Raw genomic sequence first — 27,699 nt, 5'->3', positions numbered from 1 at the left:
TATGTGAATAAATTAAGTAATTCTTCAAATGCTCCAATCTGTGCATAAAATAACCTAACGGTGGCGTTTCACATTTCATTGTTTACAAATAAAGTACAACACACATACTCCGAGGAAGCAGCATATTTATTGTCGAGGTATAATACGTCTATGCAGAACTTTTTCTCTTTTTTTGAGCTTCTGTCTAGTCATTTTTGCAACATGCTATTTATGTATAAAATCACTGTGGTGGAAAACGTTTAAAAATGCTTAAAAAATGTATTTCCAATTTAAAAGAAAAAAAAAACCCAGCTCAGGAGCCTCATCCCTCCTTTCATACAGATCACCCGTCCCTGGTTCCCTCGAACTTCCTGTTGCACTGATGGTGGGTTCAGTATGTATCTGCTGTGTGGTTGACCCAATGCACAGCAAGCGCCTTCCAATATTGTACTGTTGCAGTTGAGAGCAGGTAATCAGTGCAGTATGCTATCAGGTTGCAGAGGTTTAGGACAGCATGATGTGGCCATGCTGGATAGTGGATTCAGTGCTCTCTCTCTCTAGCTATCTGCACTGGGACAGTGTTCCAGTTTTGCGATGATGATGATTATTCAAGCTATAGATTGTACTTATTCCTTTTTCCACATGAATGACTATTCCGCTGACTACTCCTGTTCTGTAATGATTCTTCTGGTTGACTGATGTCTGTTGTGGATGATTCTGATGAAGGTTATTCCTGTTGGGTAATGATTTATCTTGTATTTAATCCAGTTGGGTTATTGCGGTGAATGACAAAATCCTGTTTCGGCGATTATTGCTTGGTTAATCCCGTTATGTCGGTAGTGGTCTGACTCTCCCGGTCGCTTGCGTTGCAGTGTGGAGAACTTTGGCTCGCTGTTCCAAAACGAACGCCAGGTGCTGGACTGTGAGGCGGCTCTACTCATCCTTCTCCACTATGATCTCTCCAAGAAGCACCTTTCTCCTCTGACGGAGCATGTGGAAAAAGAGCTGTGGGAACACTAGGAGAGAGACAGAGATTTTACCCACCAATCTAAACAATTATCCAGTCCAGATTAATATGTTAACAAAACGCCTTCAAAGGGTGAAAGGCACTTAACCATCAAACACTGGGTCCTACTAATTATCCAAAACAACCCAAACCATCCCCAAAGTACCCCAAAACAGCCACCACAAACAACCAAAATTAACAACAGCCGCCACAAACGTAACCCAAACAACCCAAATGAACAGCTATCACAAACTACCCGAAAACCCCAAATTAACAACAGCCATCACAATCTACTGAACTCCTGAACAATTCTGCCGGTCAAAACAAGAGAAAATCAAAACCCATGAGTAACTAACGCCCACCTAGGCTGAACATACAAAACACGCTGTACGCAGCTGCTTACATGGGATGTAGGAGAGCATGACGATGATGAGGAAGTAGTAGTAGTCGAAGGAGATGTTGTACTTGTTGGGGAGCCTCATGGACAACATTCCGGTTTTGCGAACGAACGGCAGAGCAGCGTAAATAGTCAGGAGTTCTCCGGCCACTCCGAGAGGGTACATGATGATAAACATATTGTATCTGACAGGGAGAGAGGATAGTCATGAGTAACACAAACACACAGAGGCATGCACACGCGCACACACACACACACACTTCAGCTTAAGGGCCGTGCAGTAAGGAACGACAAAAAAACTAAACTTCACACTATGTTGGAATGCATACCCTGCAAAATGAAGGGGAAAAATGTGTGCCATCTTGATAGTGTCTTGTAGCATTTGCCAATGAATTAGGCCACTAAATGGCTGATTACCATAGTGACGGCTGACATGTTTTTAGTATATATTCTTGTTCTGAGAAATTAAGGCTATTCCGTGCGAGAAATTGCCAAGAAACTGAAGATCTCGTACAACACTGTGTACTACTTCCTTCACAGAACAGTGCAAATTGGCCCTAACCAGAATAGAAAGAAGAGTGGGGAGGCCCCGGTGCACATCTGTTCAAGAGGACAAGTACATTAGAGTGTCTAGTTTGAGAAACGGACGCCTCACACGTCCTCAACTTGCAGCTTCATTAAATAGTACCCGCAAAACACAAGTCTCAACGTCAACAGTGAAGAGGCGACTCCGGGATGCTGGCCTTTTAGGCAGAGTTGCAAAGAAAAAGCCATATCTCAGATTGGCTAATAAGATGGGCAAAATAACACAGACACTGGACAGAGGAACTCTGCCTAGAAGGCCAACATCCCAGAGTCGCCTCTTCACTGTTGACGTTGAGACTGGTGTTTTGCGGGTACTATTTAATGAAGCTGCCAGTTGAGGACTTGTGAGGCATCTGTTTCTCAAACTAGACACTCTAATGTACTTGTCCTCTTAACTCAGTTGTGCACCAGGGCCTCCCACTCCTCTTTCTATTCTGGTTAGAGCCAGTTTGCGCTGTTCTGTGAAGGGAGTAGTACACAGCGTTGTACGAGATCATCAGTTTCTTGGCAATTTCTCGTGTGGAATAGCCTTCATTTCTCAGAACAAGAATATACAGACAAGTTTCAGAAGAAAATTCTTTGTTTCTGGCCATTTTGAGCGTGTAATCGAACCGGCAAATGCTGATGCTCGAGATATTCAACTAGTTTGAAGAAGGGCAGTTTTATTGCTTCTTTAAATCAGGACAACAGTTTTAAGCTGTGCTAACATAATTGCAAAAGGGTTTTCTAATGATCAATTAGCCTTTTTAAAATGATAAACTTGGATTAGCTAACACAACGTGCCATTGGAACACATGGTTGCTGATTATGGCCCTCTGTACACCTATGTAGATATTCCATAAAAAAATCTGCCGTTTCCAGCTACAATAGTCATTTACAACATTAACCATGTCTACTTTGTATTTTTGATACATTTTATGTTATTTTAATGGAAAGAAAACAAGGACATTTCGAAGTGACCCCAAACTTTTGAAAGGTAGTGTATAACAAATCAAATCAAGCTTTATTTATACAGCACATTTCAGACATGGAATGCAACGCAATGTGCTTTACAGGAAAAAACAAATAAAAAAAACTATGAAAATAAAAGCTGAAAATGTACCACACAACAAACATAAGATAAAAAAACAAAAGAATGAAACAAACTGAACAACTAAAAAGCACCCTGAGGAAAAGCAAAGCTAAAAAGATGTGTTTTAACATCTCTTCTAAACATACCCACATTTTCGGCCCCCCCCCTCAGGTTCTCTGGCAGGCTACTCTCCATGCCTCTTGGTCCTAGGCTTTAGGGGTAGTTAAAAAGCCAGTAACCAGAGGAACTGAGGGACCTACTGGGTACATAACTTAAAAGCATCTGACATGTATTGGGGTGCACAATCGTGGATTGATTTAAAAACCAATAGAATAATCTTAAAATGAATTCAAAAACTCACAGGCAGCTAGTGAAGAGACCTTAAACCCGGTGTAATGTGTGCTCTCTGTCTGATCTTGGTCAGTACCTGTGCTGCAGCATTCTGTATGTTTTGCAGTTGACATAATGGCTTTCTTGGGTAGACCAGATAGGAGAGCATTACAGAAGTCAAACCTTGTAATAAAAGCATGGATAAGTCTCTCTGTTTCAGCCTGAGAGAGAAACGCCCCCACCGTGGCAATGTTCCTCAGGTGATAAAAAAAACTATTTTGGTCACATTCCTAATGTGTGATTCGGAAGTTGAGTTAAGAATCTAAAATAACACTTAGGTTTTTTTTACCTGGTGTTTTATCTTTATTGCCTGTGAATTAAAAATGTGCCGCTAGATTCACTCTCTGTGCTTTGGCTGCAACAATAAGTACCTTGGTCTTGTCTTGATTTAGCCAGAGGAAGTTGTGAGCCATCCAAGTAATTAAATACTAATACAGTTTAATAATTTATCCAAGGAGCTCAAATCCTCTGATGACATAGAGATGTAAAGTTGTGTATCGTCTGCATAGCAGCTACTGTGCTTTCTGATAATGCTGCCAAGGGATAATACACATAAGTTGATCAGTACCAGACCCAAAATTGACTCTTGTGGAACGCCACATGTGATATGTATTTTCTCTGAGTTATGTTCACCAAGGGTGACAAAAAAAACAACTCTCGACCGGTTAAATAGATCCTAAACCAATTTAGAACTGTACCGGAGAGGCCAACCCAACTCTCCAGTCTGTCCAGAAGGAAATCATGGTCAACAGTGTTGACTGCAGCACTTCAATCTAAGAGTACAAGGAGAGAGAGAGAGCTGTTTGGCATCTGTGTTGGCTCTAAGATAATTTATCACTAACTAAGGCTGTCTCTGTGCTGGGCATTAAAACCAGATTGGAATTTTTCAAAAATACAGTTGGCACTTAAAAAAGGATTTAGCTGTTTGAACACCAACAGGTCTGAATGCCCCCAAATGATCAGCTTAATTAACATTAAGTGTTTTAACATTACTGGATTTCTGCACATCATTATTCAAAATGTACAGGGGGCCGTTTCCCGGACAAAGGTTATGCCTAGCCCTGGACTAAAAAGCACTTTCAATGGAGATTCTCCATTGAGCTTGGTTTTCAGTCCAGAACTAGGCTTAATCAGTGTCCAGGAAACCATGCCACAGTGTTTAATATTGGTTAATAAACAACCCAGAAAGGAAGGATTAAATATACCGATAATTACACTACTGTATTCCATTTCAAAAGTGAACAAAAATGTATGGGGGATTAAAACGAGTCGGTTATGAAAGGAGAGGGATCTATATATGTGGTGATGTTGGTGCGTAAGAATCCCTCATTTACTCAAGAACGTGGCGGCGGCTCGGGGGAGCATTTGGGCGGATGTGAGTGAAATGTTGGCCGAGCATTCCATTCCCGAAACAGATGGTCTTAAAAACAGGAGCAGCTGAACATGAGCCCCTCTTCCCTCCCGCTGCGGGGACCTGGCTGCGCCCCTCCCCTCCCTGCTTAAAGGAACCCTTGAGATCACTCAGAGGGGGACCGGGAATGGGGGTGGACGAGGGTGGAGGAGAACAGGGGTAACACTGACCGATCAAGACCAGCGAAGCAAACCCGCAAAACCCAAGAGATTTGTCGTACATGTAAACAAACATATTGAATGTACAGTACTGTGGTTACAGGAACAAGATTCTCACTCACTGTCACCCAAACTCATAGCCACCGCACAGCCGTGCAAAAAAAAATAATGGGGTCGGTCGCTAATCTGATTTATAGACATTCAGATTTTGAACGGAAAGCAGCAAGCTCTTAGCCATAGGATCCCAGGACTCTAGGTCAGTCAGATTGCTCCCCAAGTGTGTAGTAGGCATTCTTCACCAGTGCTCACATTTCATCTGAGGGCCTTCATATGAGAGCCAGACAGTTACACTTCACGAGTGTTCTTGATAGTCCCACGTTATGTCACCGGTCTGCTGACAGCGGTGGTAAATAGAGTGTTTGTGTATAATGATGAGCGTTGTGTCTGATGATATACACATAAGAAATAGGTCTTTTTACTACAGTACTGCTTAGCTGTTGGACTGGGGGGGGTAACACCGACACCTAACCCCCTGTCACCATCAGCTAATGCCATGTGTTACAGTAGTTGTGTATGTCTGAGACTGTGAATTGCAGACCTGGGTTCATATACCATTTGAAAGTGTTCAAATGCTTGTGGCGTTTGCTTAAGCTTGCTTCGCGTGCCAGATAGGTGGGGTTTGCAGCTTTGGGACTATTCCATTGGAAGTCAGGGAAGCTTAATCAAGCACAGATAAAGTATTTGAAATGATTTAAAATAGTATTTGAACCCAGGTCTGGTGCAGTGTATGAAAGACAAAATCAGTGGTGCTATGGACCACACAAGCTGTGTGTCTGCATCAAAGAGGCGTGAAGGAATGTTGAAAGTATGAGAGAAAAGATGACACCATCCTTACGTCATCCACATCTGGAAAGACAATAACAGCTTGACTCAGAGCTGAATATGAGGAGAAACCTTATTATCTCAGAGTATAAATGCTGATCTAGGATCACGTCCCCTGTCTATGTATTCTTAATCATTGTTGTTCTTATTCATCAATCATACTCTGAGATGCTTCATACATATGGCCCGAGAATAAATCCCAATCCCTGCACTGATGGTGTCACCACCTTTTCTCCAGACTCTGATCCGTATGCTTATCAATGCCTGATCGCCTAGCATGTAATCCATTGGGTACCCACAACTGTCCTAGCCCATAAATCAAAGTGATAATGCCAGAGTACTAAGTGTTAGCAGTTAGGTCAGCCAACATCCATATTGAACGGGCTAATCAATAAACACAACACACTCATTCTGATCACATGCTGCCTGGCTATGAGCCAAGAGATTCCTTATGCATGGCTATAGGCTAATACTGGGAAGCATGCCAGGGGAAACGCCAATCAAACCAAACCGACATGCACAGAACTGTAACAGCGACGCAAACCCTAGCTCTTGTCCAGGGCGTTTACGTGCAGCTTTCTGATGCTGAGAAGGCTCTGCATCAGCAAGCCGCATGTAAACACACAGAACCAGAGCTACCCAAACCCGGCCCTCCCATCCCCATCTCCACCTGGCCCATTTGATGAAGTATGGCAGGTGGTTGAGCAGATTAAATGTATAGAATGAATATCTGGTAATCTCTGTCAACGTCCAAACGACCAGGAAGAGGATTACACTTTCTTCGTTCTGGATCTTCCAAAAAGTCAACATGGATAGGAACAAAACAAAGGCAGAGAAGATAGTTAACAGTTAATGGGGTCCATGTTGTAGAGTAGGATATTACTACAGTTGCGCTCCGGGGAGAAGTTTCCCCTACGTACAGATCTAGGATCAGCTTCCGGTCCCCCAATCCTAAACTTAACCATTGGTGGGGAAAATGCTAAACTGATCCAAGATCAGTGTCTAGGGGCAATTTAACCTCACCCACTCCAAGGCATCTCAATGTAGATGGTAACCAGGGTTACAAAACACCTCTTTGGTGATAAATCATGATAGTCACCTGTTTGATGCTGTTGGTGATGAACCACACCATGAAGATTCGTGAACACACTTGAACCCCGGTCACAATTACAGAGGTCCTCACGATTCCTACAGGGTCAGAACCGGGGAAATAAACATTGCTGTCAGAGCTAGGAGATATTCACATGATATGTTTGATTGTTTTTTTGTACTTTTACCCATTTTTCTCCCCAATTTCGTGATATCCAATTAGTGGTCTTGTCCCATCGCTGCAACTCCCCTATGGACTCAGGAGAGACGAAGGTCGAGAGCCATGTGTCCTCCGAAACACAACTCTGCCACGCCGCACTGCTTCTTGACACATTGCTCACTTAACCCGGAAGCCAGCCGCACCAATGTGTCAGAGGAAACACCGTCCATATGACGACTGAGGTCAGCTTGCAGGCGCCCGGTCCGCCACAAGGAGTCGCTAGAGTGTGATGGGACAAGAAAATCCCAGCCGGCCAAACCCTCCCCTAACCCGGACGACGCTGGGCCAATTGTGCGTCGCCTCATGGGTGTCCCAGTCACGGCCTGGGATCGGGGTGTCCCAGTCACAGCCTGGGATCGAACCCGAGTCTGTGGTGACACCTCAAGCACTGTGATGCAGTGCCTTAGACCGCTGCGCCACTTGGGAGGCCGTCACATTACATGGTTGTTAATCAAGACAATACGTACCGATTGCACAGTGCCCCACCTGAAAGAAGATAACAAATCAGAGTCAGTGAATCGCCTCTCCTCACTTCTTCTCCGCATCAAAGTATTTAAAGCACACAGAGGGGTCTTACCAGTAATTTCAACATTTGCCTATTTTCCCCAACTGTCTTCGTTGAATACTTTGTTTGAATATGGCTGTATAGAGAACTATGCCAAAATCCCAGAAACTCACCTCAACTAACGCAACTGTCTGGAAGAACTTGAGTGTCCTTGCTATACTTTTGTACAGACCCTTGTGTGTGGCCTTCTGGAGGTAAAAGCGCATCATTGCCATAGCCAAAACCAGCCACCTGGAAAAGAAGAACAAATATTTATAACATCTGAATAACTGTATTTTACATTAGAGTGTGCACGAGAAGGACATAGATTACAGAATACATACCACTTTGGAGTTACAGTACAAAAGTACACAGTTCAATCACTGTCTCCATAGCATGTTTTCACATGCTCAAATTTGTAGTTTCACGTTATCACGTTATCACGTTAACGTCACATAAGATCACGTGATCACATACTGCCACGTCAAATTCATGTTTATTTTTTTCTGTAAGGCTTTTACAGTACTATCGTAAGCAAAAGCAGAATGGACACCAACTAAACTTGTATGCCTCCTCATCAGCCACGATAAGTCCCAAATGGCTCCCTATTCCTCACATAGTGCACTACTTTTGACCAGGACCCTAGTCAAAAGTAGTGTACTGTGTAGGGAAAAGGGTGCTATTTGGGACACACATACAGTGTCAGTTGGTGAAACAGGGAGCACCAAGTCCTTTCTACAGAGGAGATAATTGTCTCTAGCCTGGTACTGCACACACGAATCTGGCTATACATCAGTCACTAAAGCACAGCTATATGCCAGGCAGAATGTAAACACAGAATTCTGGGGAAAGCTTGCCAGGTGGTCATCTCTCTGAACTAGCAGCAACCCTGCTACTGCAAAAACTACATTCAGGAGGAACTAAAGATTCATTTGTTTAAATCAAGCAAATCCCTGAACCATCATGTGCAGACACCATTTGTAGAGCACTATACTAACACAATACAATCTTTATTGGTCCATTACACACAGGATACAACAAAAAACATGTACGTTTTTGCTATCACAGTAATATGCCTAATTGGGCCTTGTGACCTTAATATGTTTGAATTAAAATCAATACTACATGTTTTACTATTTAATTGCAGATCCATTTTGAGGACCATTTAAAGCTAATTCTCTGTGGCTTTAGTCAAAGGTAAAGATCAGGTTAAACAACAGAAAGGTGTGAGAGTTCTTGTACAGAACTTACACAGAAGATCGGGGGCCGTATGGGTCAAGAGTCTCAGAGTAGGAGTGCTGATCTAGGATCAGGTCCTCCCTGTCCATGTAATCTTATTCAATGTGATCTAAAAAGGCAAAACTGAACCTAAATCTGCACTCCTTTACTGAGAAGCTTGATAAACACCGCCCCTGGTATTCACCATTTGCTTTTTAAACTACGCATGACCTGGGGGAAATGGTCTGTGTTGTCTTTACATTTACACGTCTAGTAGGTCAGCAGTGTTACGGATCTCTGTGAAGGTGTGTCTGTGAAGGTGTCTTTGTGGGTGTTGGCATTCAGCGGTTCTCTTTTTCTCTAAAACGTGTAACTTAAAAAAAAAAACGTTTGTCATAGGATCACAAATACGTACAGTATTAGTAATGAGGCAGGCCAAAGTTGCATAGTTTACTCAACCATATTCCATATTCCACTAAATTGAGATAACTAGTATTTTACTGTCACATTTTAAAATCCCCATTAGATCACACTTGGTCCCTTGATTCAGTATTAATGGCTAAATGGGCTCCTAGCAGGATTAGGCCCTGGACATTACACTGACATCATATGCCCATGAGATACAGTACCAGTCATAAGTTTGGACACACCTACTCATTCTAGGGTTTTTCTTTATTTTTTCTACATTTTAGAATAATAGTGAAGACATCAAAACATCAAATCACACACCCTGGAATCATGTAGGAACCAAAACAAATCTAAATATATTTTATATTGGAGATTCTTCAAAGTAGACACCCTTTGTCTTGATGACAGCTTTGCATACTCTTGGCAATCTCTCAACCATCTTCATGAGGTAGACACCTGGAATGCATTTCAATGAACAGGTGTGCCTTGTTAAAAGTTCATTTCTGGAATGTATTTTCTTAATGCGTTTGAGCCAATCAGTTGTGTTGTGACAAGGTAGGGGTGGTATAGAAAGATAGCCCTATTTGGTAAAAGACCAAGTCCATATCATGGCAAAAAACAGCTTAAATAAGCAAAATTAAACAACAGTCCATCAATAAGGAACATTTCTAGAACTTTGAAAGTTTCTTCAATTGTAGACGCAAAAACCATCAAGCGCTATGATGAAACTGGCATGAGGACCGCCACAGGAAAGGAAGACCCAGAGATACCTCTGCTGCAGAGGAAAAGTTCATTAGAGTTAACTGCACCTCAGATTGCAGCCCAAATAAATGCTTCACAGAGTTCAAGTAACACACACATCTCAACATCAACTGTTCAGAGGAGACTGTGTGAATCAGGCCTTCATGGTCAAATTGCTGCAAAGAAACCACTACTAAAGGACACCAATAAGAAGAAGAGACTTGCTTGGGCCAAGAAACACGAGCAATGAACATTAGACCGGTGGAAATCTGTCCTTTGGTCTAACGAGTCCAAATTTTTGATTTCTGGTTTTGACTGACATTCCTTTGTGAGCCGCACAGTAGGTGAACAGATGATCTACTCGTGTGCTTCACACCGTGAAGCATGGAGGAGAAGGTGTGATGGTGTGGTGATGCTTTGCTGGTGACACTGTTGTGATTTATTTAAAATTCAAGGCACACTTCACCAGCATGGCTACCACAGCATTCTGCAGCAATACGCCATCCCATCTGGTTTGCGCTTAGTGGGACTATGATTTGTTTTTCAACAGGACAATGACCCAAAACACACCTCCAGGCTGTGTAAGGGCTATTTGACCAAGGAGAGTGATGGAGTGCTGCATCAGATGACCTGGCCTTCAGAATCCCTCGACCTCAACCCAATTGAGATGGTTTGGGATGAGTCAAGGAAAAGCAGCCAACAAGTGCTCAGCATTTGTGGGAACTCCTTCAATACATGGAAAAGCATTCCTCATGAAGCTGGTTGAGAGAAGCTGGTTGAGTCAATATTTGAACAGCTCTTTGGATGTTTGAATCAAAAGTCTGGTATCTGTTTCCTCTGTATGAGGGTGATCAGGTACAGGGGCTTATAACCAACCACCTCTTGGTCATTGGGAACAAAAGTCTAGACAACTGAACCTAGTTTTCACACCTTCATGTAATTCCAAAATACCCATTATGTGTAGAACAGACAATAAACTACATTGAGTGGTAGTGGAGATCACTGAGTGGAAGTGGATCCAAGATATCCTTAAAATGCGCATTGTATGCATATCTCCAAAAAGGCGCACTCCTCGTTAAAGTGGCTCAGACCAATGCAAATTAATGTAAAGAGACCATCAACAGATTAATAAATTATTGAAAATTTAGCAACCAATAAAGTAAGTTCGTTTAGTGAGTTCACTAAAATAACTAAAAACACTTGAGTAAAATAATTGCGTAGTCGCGCCAGCGCGGTTCGAAGCGCATACAATTGCAGTTATAAAAATATGCCAATTGCGCATTTCATTCTCCGAGATCGGTGCTCCAGTGTCAGCGTTCCGGCTATACTTATCACTGCGACCGTGGAGGTAAGGCTGGGTAATGACGCTGACATCGTGTAATCGACCGTATTTGGACAGGTTGAACCCGCGCCTGGGGCCGTACTTCCACCGCCGTTATTTAAAAATGTTTTAAAAGATAGACAATTCTCAAATAATCAATGTGAATTCTTGGACACCTTTCAGATCAAGTCCCTTACTTTTATTTTGCTGACTGCAACTGAATGGGACACTTGCACTGTCAGAGACACCACGGACCTATAAACAGCAACACACGCTTGCTCACAGCAACACACGCTTGCTCACAGCGCTCTGGTGCATAGCGAAGTGTTCAGGGAGTGGCTACTTTATAAACAGCTATAGGGTAGAATAATCCACATACCCGGCCGTCATGGCGATGTTGTAGAATGTAAGCCATGCGACAGCGATTGCACTTTTCGTTCTCTTCTTGTTGTTGTTATCCTTCTCTTCAACCGAGCCGTCCTCCTCCATGGACGCCATGGTACCGGGGACAGAGTGGGGAAAGTCAGAAACGGTGCACGAGCGCAGTTGACAGCTGGGATTGGGAGCAGCAGGGTCATCCGTCAATGTACCCACGGCAGCCCTCTCGCGGGACTATTCCTGCAACAAGTGCGTGGTGGCAAGTCCCTAAGAAAAGTCCCGCCGTTAATGAGTCATCCAATCAAGCATTTGCCCCGGTAGTGGCACCTGCCTTCATTAGAACAATTTAATGTAACTGTAACTGTTCATAAATTGTTGACTATAATAATTTCACTTGGATATTAGGGTATATAATAGTTATAAAAGTAGTTTTGTACCCTGAAGAACAATGGTGGTCTACATTGATAGCTATACATATGATGTGATCCTAATCCTGTATGCCTTTAATATTAGGGTGCTCTAAACTATAAATACCCACCATTTAAATAGCTCCATCTTATTTTAACTGTGCATAAATACAAAATAGATAGCCAACTTGGGCATTCAACATCTTTAAGGCCTCAACTTCACTATCCAGTTCTTGACTTGGGCAGGAAATCAGTACTGGCGCCTAAAATGTTCTCCTGCTTGAGCTCCTGTTCCTCTTATAGAATATTAGCTCAAACATATTGTGGAGCTCCTGCACCTAAATATAAACAGTACCGGCACCCAACATGAGTACCGACACCTATTCCAGTCCAAGTCGCTAACCCAAATGGTCTCCACTTGATGTTTAATTGTATTTCAGAGCTCTTTCCAATTCCTTTGATCTCTTTCAGATTTATAGTAGGGTACTGCCCTCTGCCTGTAGGGGCTGGAAGGAGTTGCATTCAAAACCACAAAGCTTTGACTATCCTGTTTTGAAAAGTGTTTGGACTGGGTTAAGGGGGGGGGGAGTGTTGTCCCAAGTTAAAGGGACAGTGTTGACCGGGGTTAAAAGGGGCAGGGTTGGACTGGGTTAAAATAACAATGTAGTTTTGGGTTAGTGGGACAGTGTTGGACTTTCTTAAAGGGGCAGTGTTGTAAGGTTAGTTAGGGGAGTTGGTAGTTAACGGGGCAGTGGTGGACTTTCTTAAAGGGGCAGTGTTGTAAGGTTAGTTAGGGGTTGGTAGTTAGCGGGGCAGTGGTGGGCTAGACTAGGTGGGCAGCGTTGGCGTGGGTTGGGGTGGCAGTGTTGTGCTGGGCTGGGTAAGGGGGCAGTGTTGGGCTGGGTAAGGCGGCAGTGTTGTGTTAGGCTGGGTAAGGGGGCAGTGTTATGTTGGGCTGGGTAAGGGGGCAGTGTTGGGCTGGGTAAGGGGGCAGTGTTATGTTGGGCTGGGTAAGGGGGCAGTGTTGGGCTGGGTAAGGGGGCAGTGTTGTGTTGGGCTGGGTAAGGGGGCAGTGTTGGGCTGGGTAAGGGGACAGTGTTTGGTTGGGTAAGGGGACAGTGCTGGGCTGGGTAAGGGGGCAGTGTTGGGCTGGGTAGGGTGGCAGTGTTTGGACTAGAGCCCTGCACTCAGTATTGGAGGCACAGTTTGAGAAAGTGCATCACTGTAGGATCTAAAATTAGCTCCTCTCGTAGTACCCAGCATAAATGTGTGTAAACTAAAGACACCACCAAATATAGTGCAAGCCTCCTAATCCGGATCCAGTTACAAGTGTTCAAATGGCTGTGTCTCAGGGTCGGACTCAACAATGACTACCTGAGAGAGGGTTTACGGTGTGTGTCTGTGTGTGTGTCTGCGTGCGCACACGTGAGTGTGTGTTCATGTCGCGATCCTTTCTATACTACTCCCTGTATCTGAACAATGTGGAGATCGCAGGCATCATTCACACGTCAGTGTTTGAATCACACACATCTCATCCCCTTCTTGGAGTAATCTGTTGCCAAGTGTGTGTCCTCATGTTCAAAGAATGCATCTGACCTGATGAGGAGGGGAGGCTATCATCAACATCTGAAACTGATAGCCAGCATGCATGCTCAGCAGAATATAACCAGGGGGGTAATTAACGTTTGATTTATACGGTGTATTTGTGTTTTAGCTGTAGTGAATTGGCAGGAGGAACATAGTGACATGCTTATTATTCCGAGCAGTGTGTCTTCACACGGCTAGCGAATACCTCACAGCCAGTAAAGGGTCACTGGAGAGTAACCCGATGCACGTAAATGCAATTGGGACCCGGGCCATAATTGCCAATGTTTGTGTTAAAGTCTGCCCAGTGCATGTCTCATTATAAACTCAGCAAAACAAGAAACGTCCTCTCACTGTCAACTGCGTTTATTTTCAGCAAACAATACATGTGTATATTTTTGTATGAACATAACAAGATTCAACAACTGAGATATAAACTGAACAAGTTCCGCAGACATGTGACCAACAGAAATGGAATAATGTGTCCCTGAACAAAGGGGGGGTCAAATCAAAAGTAACAGTCAGTATCTGGTGTGGCCACCAGCTGCAGTAAGTACTGCAGTGCATCTCCTCCTCATGGATTACACCAGGTTTGCCAGTTCTTGCTGTGAGATGTTACACCATTCTTCCACCAAGGCACCTGCAAGTTCCCGGACATTTCTGAGGGGTATGGCCCTAGCCCTCACCCTCCGATCCAACAGGTCCCAGACGTGCTCAATGGGATTGAGATCCGGGCTCTTCGCTGGCCATGGCAGAACACTGACATTCCTGTCTTTCAGGAAATCACGCACAGAACGAGCAGTATGGCTGGTGGCATTGTCATGCTGGAGGGTCATGTCAGGATGAGCCTGCAGGAAGGGTACCACATGAGGGAGGAGGATGTCTTCCATGTAACGCAAAGCATTGAGATTGCCTACAATAACAACAAGCTCAGTCCAATGATGCTGTGACACACTGCACCAGACCATGACGGACCCTCCACCTCCAAATCGATCCGACAGAGTACAGGCCTCAGTGTAACCATCACCCCTGGTGAGACAAAACCACGACTCGTCAGTGAAGAGCACTTTTTGCCAGTCCCGTCTGGTCCAGCGACTCCCAGCCTGATGTCTGATGAGGACCTGCCTTACAACAGGCCTACAAGCCCTCAATCCAGCCTCTCTCAGCCTATTGTGGACAGTCTGAGCACTGATAGAGGGGTTGTGCGTTCCTCTTGTCACTTCGGCAGTTGTTGTTGCCATCCTGTACCTGTCCCGCAGGTGTGATATTCGAATGTGTACTGATCCTGTGCAGGTGTTACACATGGTCTATCTCTGCTAGGATGATCAGCTGTCCATTCCTGTCTCCCTGTAGCACTGTCTTAGGTGTCTCACAGTACGAACATCGCAATTTATTGCCCTGGCCACATCTTCAGTCCTCATGCCTCCTTGCAGCATGCCTAAGGCACATGCACGCAGATGAGCAGGGACCCTGGGCATCTTTCTTTTGGTGTTTTTCAGAGTCAGTAGAAAGGCCTCTTTAGTGTGCTAAGTTTTCATAACTGTGACCTTAATCGCATACTGTCTGTAAGCTGTTAGTGTCTTAACGACTGTTCCACGGGTGCATGTTCATTAATTGTTTATGGTTCATTGAACAAGCATGGGAAACCGTGTTTAAACCCTTTACAATGGAGATCTGTGAAGTTATTTGGATTTTTACGAATTGTCTTTGAAATACAATGGTACTGAAAAAGGGGCGTTTCTTTTTTTGCTGAGTTTAGTAGGTTCATTTGCATGGTTAGGTCCACGACTCCAGACTGTCTGTCAGATTATCGCTCTCATAACTTCTTCTCAGTCAGATAAGAGTTACTCTTTATTATGATTTTATTTGAAATCTAATCATCTGCATTCATTAATAATATAACTCAATTTCTCATCAGTAACACTTCATTGAGCTTGTCTTAAAAGTGTATTATCTCTCCTCTCTCTTCTCCCAGGCTTTCTATTCCTCCCTCCTTCCCTTGTTCTTCTCTTCATGTCTCCCCTACACTCATTTCTGTCTGGTCTGGAAGGGGATACATCATCTCTACATCTGCTTTATGGCTTTTGGTTGCAGTCCAACACTGTTGTGCCACACTGCTCGCAGAGTGTTGCAGAGGACCACTAGATGGGGATGTGTAGTCATGGCAGAATAAACATGCAACTCACAGGACATCCAAATGATAAAAAGAGTGTGCTCTCTCCACTGCTCCTTTAAATAACATGGGACTGCAAGTGTTTGGCGTGGTCCGTAACGATTCTGCTCCATAGGTATATTTTCTCTAGGTTTCACATCTCTTCCCAGGAGTTACACTCTTTCTGAAATATAGTACCCTTGAAGGGCCAGAGAGAGAGAGAGAGAGAAATTGTTTGCAACAGTCATATATAAAGAGGTTAGCGGGGCAGTCACATCACACCGTCATGACTGCGGCGATAAAGGTACACAATGCCTAGTGCAGTGTAAGCAAACGGCAGAACAGCGAGCGGGAGCTGTGGCGTGTGGAAAATGCTAGTGGACACAGACAATGCAACAGGCTCAGGCCTGACTAGCCCTCAGAGGGACAGGGGTCGCCTCACTGCGGACAACAGCCCCCTCTCTCCCTCCCTCCCTCTGAGGGCTAGCCAGCGCAGGGGCTGCCACAGCATGGCCTCGGGGAGGACGCTGAAGTTCGCCCTGTGCGAGGTGCTGCAGTTTGTAGGCCTGTGCGTGCCGCTCTTCATCGTCATGCAAAGGTTCGCCCTCATCGTGGCGCGGGTCAAGAGCATGGCGCAGCCGCCTGGCGACGCCAGCACCGCCTACTGGCTCATCGTGGCCTCCTCCATCGCCTATGTCACCTCCACAGCCCTGCTGGTCTGGGTGCCCATGAAGTACATGGTGTTCACAAATAAGACGTTTCTTGTCGGCAGGAAGAAGTGGTGAGTGTCTTTCTGGTCTATCTGGTTTGTTTGTTCTGCGGCCTGGCTTGAAATCTATGCTAGGAGCTGTGTCTGAGCTGTAGCTGTATTTTTTGTAAGCATTTCACTGTAAGGTCTACTACATCTGTTGCATTCGGCGTATGTGACAAATAAAATGTGATTTGATTTTTAATATAACAGCACAGTGTTTTCTGGTCCTGAGCCTTGCGGTGTAGTAATGGTTGTCTGGTCTGTGTGGCATGAACCTGACTGGTAGCTGTGCTGTGTCTGACTCGACTGGCCTGCATTTGGTTTGGCAGTAGCTGTGCCACGTCTATCATGCCAACATCGAGCATTTCCAAATGCATTGATATTTTCCTTTTTCATAACCTCTAGCCTATAACTATTGCTCCTTTCTCTCTTTCCTTCTCCCTCTCTCTCTGTCTCTCTCTCAGGAGGCCAGTGGCCCTGGTCTATGTGATCCTCTCCACATTACCCTGCTTTGCCTTTCTCATCGCCAGCTCAGAGGTAAACCATGTGACCCTGGTATCATGCATCATTTGTTTATGCTCGTCTCAGTGTGTCTATGTTTCCGTGACCTTTGACTTAGATTTACCATTGTAGGTGACCTTTGACACTCAACCTGTTGGTTACCTCTGAAATGGAAGTGACACTTACAGAGAGACATTCTAACTCAGAGGTATTCACATCCAGGCCTTCAGGTCTATATTATTGCTTGTTTCCTGGTACCCCTGGTAGTTAATTAATAGATTAATTATGCCTTTGATTAGTTCCAGAGTCCACTCACCTGATGTACCAGTTCCGAATCAGTCTAGATGATTCCATGCATATCGAACCCTACTGAGCACGATGCAGACTATTGTCTACACTCTTAGAATTAAGGGTGCAATATTGTACCCTGGAGTGTAAGTAGATCAAAATACACATAATGTACCTTCAGAGGTACACATACAGTATGAACTTACAAGGTATTGTACGGTAACTTTTAGGGTACTGCGTGATAAAGAGCATAATGGTACATTTTTTGTACCCAATATTTTGAACATACAGTGGGTCAAAAAAGTATTTAGTTAGCCACCAATTGTGCAAGTTCTCCTACTTAAAAAGAAGAGAGAGGCCTGTAATTTTCATCATAGGTACACTTCTATGACAGACAAAATTAGAAAAAAAATCCAGAAAATCACATTGTAGGATTTTTAATGAATTTATTTGCAAATTATGGTGGAAAATAAGTAATTGGTCAATAACAAAAGTTTCTCAATACTTTGTTATATACCCTTTGTTGGCAATGACAGAGGTCAAACATTTTCTGTAAGTCTTCACAAGGTTTTCACACACTGTTGCTGGTATTTTGGCCCATTCCTCCATGCAGATCTCCTCTAGAGCAGTGATGTTTTGGGGCTGTTGCTGGGCAACACGGACTTTCAACTCCCTCCAAAGATTTTCTATGGGGTTGACATCTGGAGACTGGCTAGGCCACTCCAGGACCTTGAAATGCTTCTTACGAAGCCACTCCTTCATTGCCCGGGTGGTGTGTTTGGGATCATTGTCATGCTGAAAGACCCAGCCACGTTTCATCTTCAATGCCCTTGCTGATGGAAGGAGGTTTTCACACAAATTCTCACGATACATGGCCCCATTCATTCTTTCCTTTACACGGATCAGTCGTCCTGGTCCCTTTGCAGAAAAACAGCCCCAAAGCATGATGTTTGGATGCAACTCAACATTCTTTGTCCTCCAAACACGACGAGTTGAGTTTTTACCAAAAAGTTATATTTTGGTTTCATCTAACCATATGACATTCTCCCAATCTTCTTCTGGATCATCCAAATGCTCTCTAGCAAACTTCAGACGGGCCTGGACATGTACTGGTTAAGCAGGGGGACACGTCTGGCACTGCAGGATTTGAGTCCCTGGCGGCGTAATGTGTTACTGATGGTAGGCTTTGTTACTTTGGTCCCAGCTCTCTGCAGGTCATTCACTAGGTCCCCCCGTGTGGTTCTGTGATTTTTGCTCACCGTTCTTGTGATCATTTTGACCCCACGGAGTGAGATCTTGTGTGGAGCCCCAGATCGAGGGAGATTATTAGTGGTCTTTTATGTCTTCCATTTCCTAATAATTGCTCCCACAGTTGATTTCTTCAAACCAAGCTGCTTACCTATTGCAGATTCTGTCTTCCCAGCCTGGTGCAGGTCTACAATTTTGTTTCTGGTGTCCTTTGACAGCTCTTTGGTCTTAGCCATAGTGGAGTTTGGAGTGTGACTGTTTGAGGTTGTGGACAGGTGTCTTTTATACTGATAACAAGTTCAAACAGGTGCCATTAATACAGGTAACAAGTAGAGGACAGAGGAGCCTCTTAAAGAAGAACCTACAGGTCTGTGAGAGCCAGAAATATTGCTTGTTTGTAGGTGACCAAATACTTATTTTCCACAATAATTTGCAAATAAATTCATAAAAAATCCTACAATGTGATTTTCTGGATTTTTTCCCCCTCATTTTGTCTGTCATAGTTGAAGTGTACTTATAATGAAAATTACAGGCCTCTCATCTTTTTAAGTGGGAGAACTTGCACAATTGGTGGCTGACTAAATACTTTTTTGCCCAACTGTAAATGTACAATCATGACAGTCTTGTTTCCCAGGGTACAAATGTATTTTGTGTACCCTTAACTCTTGGATGGTACTGATCTGTACCTTTGCTTACCATAAAAGCAATGTATTGAAGAAAAGTACATATTCGTACCCACCATGTGGCATGTAAACTATAAGGTTCACACCACAGTATAAAGGGTCAAATTAGTTTAATTTTAATGATGACATTGATCTTGGAACTCACTTGGTGAAGGTCACAGGACTAAAAATGAATGAATCATGTCTCTGTTACTAACAAATACAGTCATGGGTGGTAACTTTACTACTCACTCGAAAAGGCAAGGCACACCAGTACATTTTATTGGAGGCATGGCTTAGTGGGGGCGTGGTTTTCAGTTAGTTATTTTTTGGCTACCCGTGAGTGGAAGTGTTGTACCAGTTTAAGTGGTCTATGGTAGAAGTACACTTTTGCTACTTTAAAGGAACAATTGGCTTTGTTACTGTGGTGGTTCCCTATCAAGGCATATTTTTCCTTTTCTAAAAGCATGCTTTTGTATCTATGAACTGTACGTAAGAAAAGTATGAACTGGGGTACAATTATGTATCTATAACTGAAGGTAGAAAGGGCGTACTACAGGTTACCACCCCAGTGACAAGCATTTGTACCCCTTTAGGGACAAATCTATGAGAAAAAAACCTGAGTGTACCATCATGACACAACTACAAGATAATGAAGTTATTTGAAGTGCGGTGTCCTAGCAGGGGTCTTATGAGAGAGGAGGGGGTAAAATTGATGAGTTGAGAGTAGTGATAGTACGTTTGATCAGAGGCATACATCGAAATTGCTAATAAGCAATGTACTTCGGAGCAGTGTGCCGACTCCTGTATTACTTTATCAGAAGCACGTGATTAATGACGTCTGGAGCATCGTTTCACCGAACAACCATTGGTTTGGTAGAAGACAAAAAGGCTATGCTACGTACAGGCTACACAGGATGTGGGACGTTGTAAATAATCATTTGGCTACTCTAAATGATTTTTACCAGCAGGTGCCACTAGTGTACACTGTGTTGATCAAAGCCTAGGGTAATGAACCTATTTTTGACGCTATTGGCTGGAAAACCTAGTTGACAGGAACATGTGTAGGTTCTCAGAGGAGCAATCTACAGCCCTATGGCCAAGGGGCCACTGATAAGCAGCCGAGTTCCTCTTCCTGTCCCAGCCGCCCTGGTCACATCAGCTGTCCATCTGGCACTTTCCCACTTCCTGTCTGTGAAGAGCCCACCTCCTATGAGCCCACATTCTAGAGGTTCCTGAAGATCCAGGGGTGACCTCAGGTCCTTGGCTTATCTACTCTCTTTCACATAAGAGAAGCCATAAATTAAGCTCAGATGACTCCCAGTCTCTTTTGTTCTGTGTCCTGTAGGCAAGTAGTCCTGGGTTAAGCACATACCAGAGCTAAGTGATTAGCCCACTAATCCAGTATCACAGAGGGTATATAGCACTCATAGGGTGCCATGTAGCATTTGGAGAAGGTTTGGAGGGGAAGACCGGCACATGACCATTTCATTAGATCACAATCAGGGCTAGAAATTGTAATGAAAGCTACTTTATTGAGGAAGAATGTTCTTACTATGACTGATGTGGTTGTCCCACCTAGCTATTGTAAGATAAATGCACTAACTGTACGTTGCTCTGGATAAGAGTCTGCTAAAATGTCAACGTCATCTGATTCAAATCACAGATTGGTTTTGATCATTGTTTTCTATCAGGTGCAGATCAATAACAGTATAAGGCAGGACACGTTCGCAGAGCTCCCTGTGTCACTGATGCTCTTCTCCCTCATCTGCATCGATATCCTGGAGAGGATCCGCCACTGTCGACTCACTGGACATGGTGAGAATGCAAAGCTCTGTGTTCTGCACACACGTTTAACTGAACACTAGCTAGCTACTGTAGTCTGAATACTGCCTGATCCTCTGCCAACTCAGAACTAATTTCATTAAGACAACAATAGTGTACACTATCGGAGGATATGTTCTATATAGAGATACAGTATGTATCTCAGAAAATGAACAGGAAATTCTCTGTACAACCCCCCAATTGATTTTTGGTAACACAGTGTTGAATTGGCAAAAACCATTAAATGTTCTAAGGACGGCTGTCACTTTCTTGGAATCCCTTTATTAGAGGAAATAACCAGATCCTTCTCATTTTCCACTGATCAGAAATGCTATTGTATTATGGTAAAATATAGTGCCTATAGAGCCCAGAGAGACCGTCACTGTGTTGTCCTGTGTTCTACACTTTTGGGCTGTGTGGTGTGCATGTTTGTGCCATAATGAGATGTTCTGATCTGCGTCATTCAGTCACGGCTAACATACTCATGTGCTGTTGTCTTTCCGTCCAGCTAATGAATTGGACCGAGATGCTGAGATCCCTTCCAATGTCCTCACACACGTGGAGCACCTACGTGGAACCCCAGTGACACCAGTAAACCCAGCAAACCCTGCGTCACCCGTAACGCCAGCTGTGCCCGGGCAACCTGCACAACCAGGGCAACCTGGTCCAAATGGGCAGGACCAGAACGGGGCGGGCTCACGACCAGAGGCCAATGGGACTTTCCAGGGGATGTCAGGTAACCAGATACCAGGGAGACAGTTTAGCATTTCAGGCCTGAGCTCACGCTCGGCACGTTCGGCACGCTCGGCACGCTCGGCACACTCTGTCAGCACGTCGGTGGACCGTGGAGTCTCACCATATGCGTACACAGGGCCGCTGCACTTCCTGTGTGCCAGCGATGCCCGAGCCGAGGTATTTGTGGACAGCTTTCTGTTCTGGATGGACACAGTGGAGATGGTGAGGGTGGCTGGGCACCCAGCGGTCTACTACTCGGGCTGGGTGTTCCCGATCTACATCTTTAGCTACCTGTCGTGCCTGCGGCTGGTTGTCATGCCCCACAGTCCCCTGCTATCATCACTAGGCGTGGCCCTGCAGGATTTGCCCTTCCTGTTTGTGCGTATCGGCCTCATCGCCTTCTTCGGCTTTGTCACGCCCCTCCTCTACCTGATGAAGAACCTGCTCGTCTGCCTGGCCTTCATCTACTTCAACTTTATGACCAAGCTGAGGGTCTTCAACACCGAGAGGATGTTCTGATCTGAGTCGCCAGCCAAGGATGAGAAAAAAACAATGGACAACAACCCACTGGGCAAAAACTGGTTTCCACATCATTTCAATCCCCCCAAAAAATGTGATGACGTTGTCATCAACGAAAGGGAATTTATTTATTTGTTTTTTAACCTAAATCCAATAATATTTTTTGTTGATTTCACATTGTATTCACAACTCAACCAAATGTAAATCAAAACTAGACGTTGAAATTACGTCTGTGCCCAGTGGAAATGGAGTTCATAACAGAGACACCAAACCAAAACAACAACTGACTCACGCAGCGATGAGAAGAATTGGAGCGGATTCCTGTGTTCGGCACAGCAAAGAGAGATTGATCCATTTCATAATGATGATTCTGATTAAAGGAGGGACAGGATGACAATTGTGGAGCTTTTTGCAGGTTAAAAGGGAACTCTTTGGCAATTTGTTCCCGTAAAGGGGATGGAGGACATTGACTGTCAGAGGACTATGTGTTGTCTTGGTGTTATCTTATTTCCTATTTGTTCAACGTTGTTTTTTTACCCCGCAACTCTCCTTGCCCCCTTGTCCCCAACCTGAACCATGGCACTTTGAGAATGTAAAGAACCTGTCATGTCACTTACAGATTTGATAACAGATAATATATAATGTTTCTATTCTATTACCATAAAGTGCAGTGAATTGTGTAAGAATATACATACATGTTGTTATACATCCCAGATTTTCTTCCCTTGCTAGGTTATCATATCCACACATTTAAAACAAAGCGTGAGTTTGTACAAATGAAACATATTTTTGGGTGTAAAAATGTATAAAGACAAATAGAAAATCTGAGAGAAAAAAAGACATCTGTTTTATGATATGATTTCACGTGAGCATGAACTGTGTATGACTGCATTTATATGCGTGTGTTACCGGCCTCAGTCTGTAGGTGGCCTGTAATAGTAAAAAGAACGGACACACGTTTACGTTTGCAAAGATCTGTCGCTTTCTATATTATGAAGATTTTTTTTGTCTTCTACAATTGTCTTTTTTCTTGTACGTACACTACCGGTCAAAAGGTTTAGAACACCTACTCATTCAAGGGTTTTTGTTTATTTGTATTGTTTTCTACATTGTAGAATAATAGTGAACACATCAAAACTATGAAATAACACATATGATATCATATAGCAACCAAAACAAAGTGTTAAACAAATATTTGAGATTCTTCAAATAGCCACCTTTGCCTTGATGACAGCTTTAAACACTCTTGGCATTCTCTCAACCAGCTTCACCTGGAATGCTTTTCCAACAGTCTTGAAGGAGTTCCCACATATGCTGTGCACTTGTTGTCTGCTTTTCCTTCACTCTGCGGTCCGACTCATCACAAACCATCTCAATTTGGTTGATGTCGGGGGATCGTGGAGGCCTGATCATCTGATGCAGCACTCCATCACTCTTCTTCTTGGTCAAATAGCCCTTACACAGCCTGGAGGTGTGTTGGGCCATTGTCACCAGCAAAGCACCCCCACACCATCACACATCCTCCTACATGATTCCATATGTGTTATTTCATAGTTTTGATGTCTTCACTATTATTCTACAATGTAGAAAATAGTAAAAATTAAGAAAAATCCTGGAATGAGTAGGTGTGTCCAAATCTTTGACTGGTACTGTATATACAGTGGCAAGAAAAAGTATGTGAACCCTTTGGAATTACCTGGATTTCTGCTTAAATTGGTCACAACAATAGACAAACACAGTCTGCTTAAACTAATAACACACAAAAAAGTATATGTTTTCATGTCTTTATTGAACACACCATGTAAACATTCACAGTGCAGGGTGGAAAAAGTATGTGAACCCTTGGATGTAATAACTTGTTGTCCCTCCTTTGGAAGCAATAACCTCAACCAAACATTTGATGTAGTTGCGGATCAGACCTGCACAGCGGTCAGGAGGAATTTTGGACCATTCTTCTTTACAAAACTGTTTCAGTTCAGCAATATTCTTGTGTTGTCTGGTGTGAACCGCTCTCTTGAGGTCATGCCACTGCATCTCAATCGAGTTGAGGTCAGGACTCTGACTGGGCCACTGCAGAAGGCGTATTTTCTTCTGTTGAAGCCATCCTGTTGTTGATTTACTTCTGTGTTTTAGGTCGTTGTCCTGTTGCATCACCCAATTTATGTTGACCTTGAATTGGCGGACAGATAGCCATACATTCTCCTGCAAAAAGTCTTGATAAACTTGGGAATTCATTTTTCCGTCGATGATAGCAAGCTGTCCAGGTCCTGAGGCAGCATAGCAGCCCCAAACCATGATGCTCCCTCCACCATACTTTACAGTTGGGATGAGGTTTTGATGTTGGTGTGCTATGCCTTTTTTCTCTACACATACTGTAGTGTTATGTGTTCCTTCCAAACAACTCAACTTAGGTCTAATCTGTCCACAGAATATTTTGCCAGCCACGCTGTGGAACATCTAGGTGCACTTTTGCAAACTTCAGACGTGCAGAAATGTTTTTTTTTGGACAGCTGTGGCTTATTTCGTGGTGTCCTCACATGCACACCATTCTTGTTTAGTGTTTTATGTGTCGTAGACTCATCAACAGAGATGTTAGCATGTTCCAGAGATTTCTGTAAGTCTTTAGCTGACACTGTAGGATTCTGCTTAACCTCATTGAGCATTATGTGCTGTGCTCTTGTAGTCATCTTTGCAGGACGGACAGTCCTAGGGAGAGTAGCAACAGTGCTGAACTTCCTCCAGTTATAGACAATTTGTCTTACCGTGGACTGATGAACATCAAGGCTTTTAAAGATACTTTTGTAACCCTTCCCTGCTTTATGCAAGTCAACTATTCTCCTTTTTTCGAGGCATGATTCACATCAGGCAATGCTTCTTGTGAATAGAAAATTCACATTTTGTGAGTGTTTTTTATAGGGCAGGGCAACTCTAACCAACATCTCCAATCTCATCTCATTGATTGGACTCCAGGTTAGCTGACTCCTGACTCCAATGATCTTTTGGAGAAATCCTTAGCCTAGTGTTTTACATAATTTTTCCAACCTACACTGTGAATTTTTAAATCATGTATTCAATATAGATGAGAAAAATACAATATTTTGTGTGTTATTAGTTTAACCTGTTGAGTGTAGGGGGCAGTATTTTGATGTTTGGATGAAAAACGTACCCAAATGAAACTGCCTATTTCTCAGGCCCAAAATCTAGAATATGCATATACTTGTCAGATTAGGATAGAAAACACTCTAAAGTTTCCAAAACTGTAAAAATATTGTCTGTGAGTATAACAGAACTGATATTGCAGGCGAAAACCTGAGGAAAATCCAACCCGGAAGTGCTGTTTTTCCTGAAAGTTCTTTGTTCCATTGCCTGCCTTTGCTCCATTTAAAATGTTTATCAACCAGATTGGGGCGGCAGGGTAGCCTAGTGGTTAGAGCGTGTGACTAGTACCCGGAAGGTTGCGAGTTCAAACCCCCGAGCTGACAAGGTACAAATCTGTCGTTCTCCCCCTGAACAGGCAGTTAACCCACTGTTCCTAGACCGTCATTGAAAATAAGAATTTGTTCTTAACTGACTTGCCTGGAAAAATAAAATTCCTTTTCCTATGGCTTCCCCATGGTGTGAACAGTCTTTAGACATAGTTTCATGCTTTTATTTTGAAAAATGAGTGAAAAAGATTGCGTCATTGTATGTCTGGGTGCCAGCAGCGTTTTGCATGAGCAACAGCTTGGAGCAGACATTTTCTCTCTCTCCTATTGAAGAAGCTACAGTCCCGGTTGAAATATTATTGATTATATATTGTAAAAACAACCCGAGGATTGATTATAAAAAACGTTTAACATGTTTCTACAAACTTTACGGATACTATTTGGAATTTCTGTCTGCCCGGTCGTGACCGCTCGAGCATGTGGATTTCTGAACATAACGTGCCAACCAAATGGAGGTATTTTGGATATAAAAATAATCTTTATGGAACAAAAGGAACATTTATTGTGTCCGAAGATCCGAAGATCATCAAAGGTAAGCAATTCATTTTATTGCTTTTCTGACTTTCGTGACCGATCTACTTCGCTGCTAGCTGTTTGTAATGTTTTGTCTGCTGAGAGAAATGTCCTTACATAAATGCTTGGTATGCTTTCGCCGAAAAGCTTTTTTGAAATCTGACACGCCAGGTGGATTAACAACAAGCTAAGCTGTGTTTTTCTATATTGCACTTGTGATTTCATGAAAATTAAATCTTTTTTGTAATTTAATTTGAATTTGGCGCTTTGCAATTCAGCGGATGTTGACGAAAATGATCCCGTTAACGGGATGGGTGCATCAAGAAGTTAAGCACACTGTGTGTGTCTTTTGTTGTGACTTGGATGAAGGTCAGATCAAATTTGATTTCCAATTAATGCAGAAATCCAGGTAAATCCAAAGGGATCACATACTTTTTTTTACCACAGTATATAATTATATACACAGTTGAAGTCAAATGTTTACATACACCTTAGACAAATACATTTAAACTCAGTTTTTCACAATTCCTGACATTTAATCCTAGTAAAAATTCCCTGTCTTAGGTCAGTTAGGATCACCACTTTATTTTAAGAATGTGAAATGTCAGAATAATAGTAGAGAGAATGATTTATTTCAGCTTTTATTTATTTTGTGTAACTGAGTCAGGTTTGTAGGCCACCTTGCTCACACACACTTTTCAGTGTGTATAGGACTGAGGTCAGGGCTTTGTGATGGCCACTCCAATAACTTGACTTTGTTGTTCTTTTCAATGCATTGAAAGTATTGGAAATGTTTCTTTCTTCAGTGTGACTGGCGATCAGAGATTACCCACCTATTTTTTGTACCACTATATCACAGGATGAAGACTGCCATGACCACTGTAATAGATTGACTTTGTTGTCCTTAATCCATTTTGCCACCGCTTTGGAAGTATGCTTGGGGTCAGTTGGAAGACCCATTTGCGACCAAGCTTTAACTTCCTGACTGATGTCTTGAGATGTTGCTTCAATATATACACGTAATTTTCCTGCCTCATGATGCCATCTATTTTGTGAAGTGCACCAGTCCCTCCGACAGCAAAGCACCCCAACAACATGATGCTGCCACCCCCGTGCTTCACGGTTGGGATGGTGTTCTTCGGCTTGCAAGCTTTCCCCTTTTTCCTCCAAATATAATGATGGTCATTATGGCCAAACATTTCTATTTTTTTTTCATCGGACCAGAGGACAT

General features: G+C 43.3%; 2 protein-coding genes across 2 annotated transcripts; one reads left to right on the top strand and one right to left on the bottom strand.

Annotated features, from left to right (window-relative positions):
• Positions 1-111: 111 nt before the first annotated feature.
• LOC115105162 (very-long-chain (3R)-3-hydroxyacyl-CoA dehydratase 1-like) lies at positions 112-12,045 on the bottom strand. Its single transcript, XM_029626842.2, has 7 exons — positions 11,801-12,045; positions 7,868-7,985; positions 7,657-7,675; positions 6,980-7,068; positions 6,551-6,672; positions 1,389-1,567; positions 112-995 (listed from the first exon to the last, which is right to left on the bottom strand). Exons 1-7 carry the CDS (start codon positions 11,917-11,919, stop codon positions 913-915), a joined length of 729 nt encoding a protein of 242 aa, XP_029482702.1. The 5' UTR covers positions 11,920-12,045; the 3' UTR covers positions 112-912.
• Positions 12,046-16,156: 4,111 nt separating this feature from the next.
• Positions 16,157-24,031, top strand: LOC115104608 (transmembrane protein 236-like). Its single transcript, XM_029625967.2, has 4 exons — positions 16,157-16,723; positions 17,158-17,230; positions 21,087-21,210; positions 21,725-24,031. The coding sequence occupies exons 1-4, from the start codon at positions 16,314-16,316 to the stop codon at positions 22,468-22,470; spliced, it is 1,353 nt and encodes a 450-aa protein (XP_029481827.1). The 5' UTR covers positions 16,157-16,313; the 3' UTR covers positions 22,471-24,031.
• Positions 24,032-27,699: the final 3,668 nt, after the last annotated feature.

Source organism: Oncorhynchus nerka, linkage group LG22, assembly GCF_034236695.1.
Source record: "Oncorhynchus nerka isolate Pitt River linkage group LG22, Oner_Uvic_2.0, whole genome shotgun sequence".
Lineage (NCBI taxonomy): Eukaryota > Metazoa > Chordata > Actinopteri > Salmoniformes > Salmonidae > Oncorhynchus > Oncorhynchus nerka.
The sequence above is the reverse complement of the archived record's forward strand: the minus strand, read 5'-3'. Positions and strand labels throughout refer to the sequence as shown.

Excerpts from the sequence above, each read along its gene's own strand:
- LOC115105162 (XM_029626842.2), bottom strand. The coding sequence starts at position 11,919 with ATGGCGTCCATGGAGGAGGACGGCTCGGTTGAAGAGAAGGATAACAAC. Across the intron at positions 7,986-11,800 it reads AACATCGCCATGACGGCCGG|GTGGCTGGTTTTGGCTATGG; the intron begins GTATGTGGATTA and ends CTTCTTTTCCAG. Across the intron at positions 996-1,388 it reads CATGCTCTCCTACATCCCAT|TGTTCCCACAGCTCTTTTTC; the intron begins GTAAGCAGCTGC and ends TCTCTCTCCTAG.
- LOC115104608 (XM_029625967.2), top strand. The coding sequence starts at position 16,314 with ATGCTAGTGGACACAGACAATGCAACAGGCTCAGGCCTGACTAGCCCT. Across the intron at positions 16,724-17,157 it reads CTTGTCGGCAGGAAGAAGTG|GAGGCCAGTGGCCCTGGTCT; the intron begins GTGAGTGTCTTT and ends TCTCTCTCTCAG. Across the intron at positions 17,231-21,086 it reads TTCTCATCGCCAGCTCAGAG|GTGCAGATCAATAACAGTAT; the intron begins GTAAACCATGTG and ends GTTTTCTATCAG.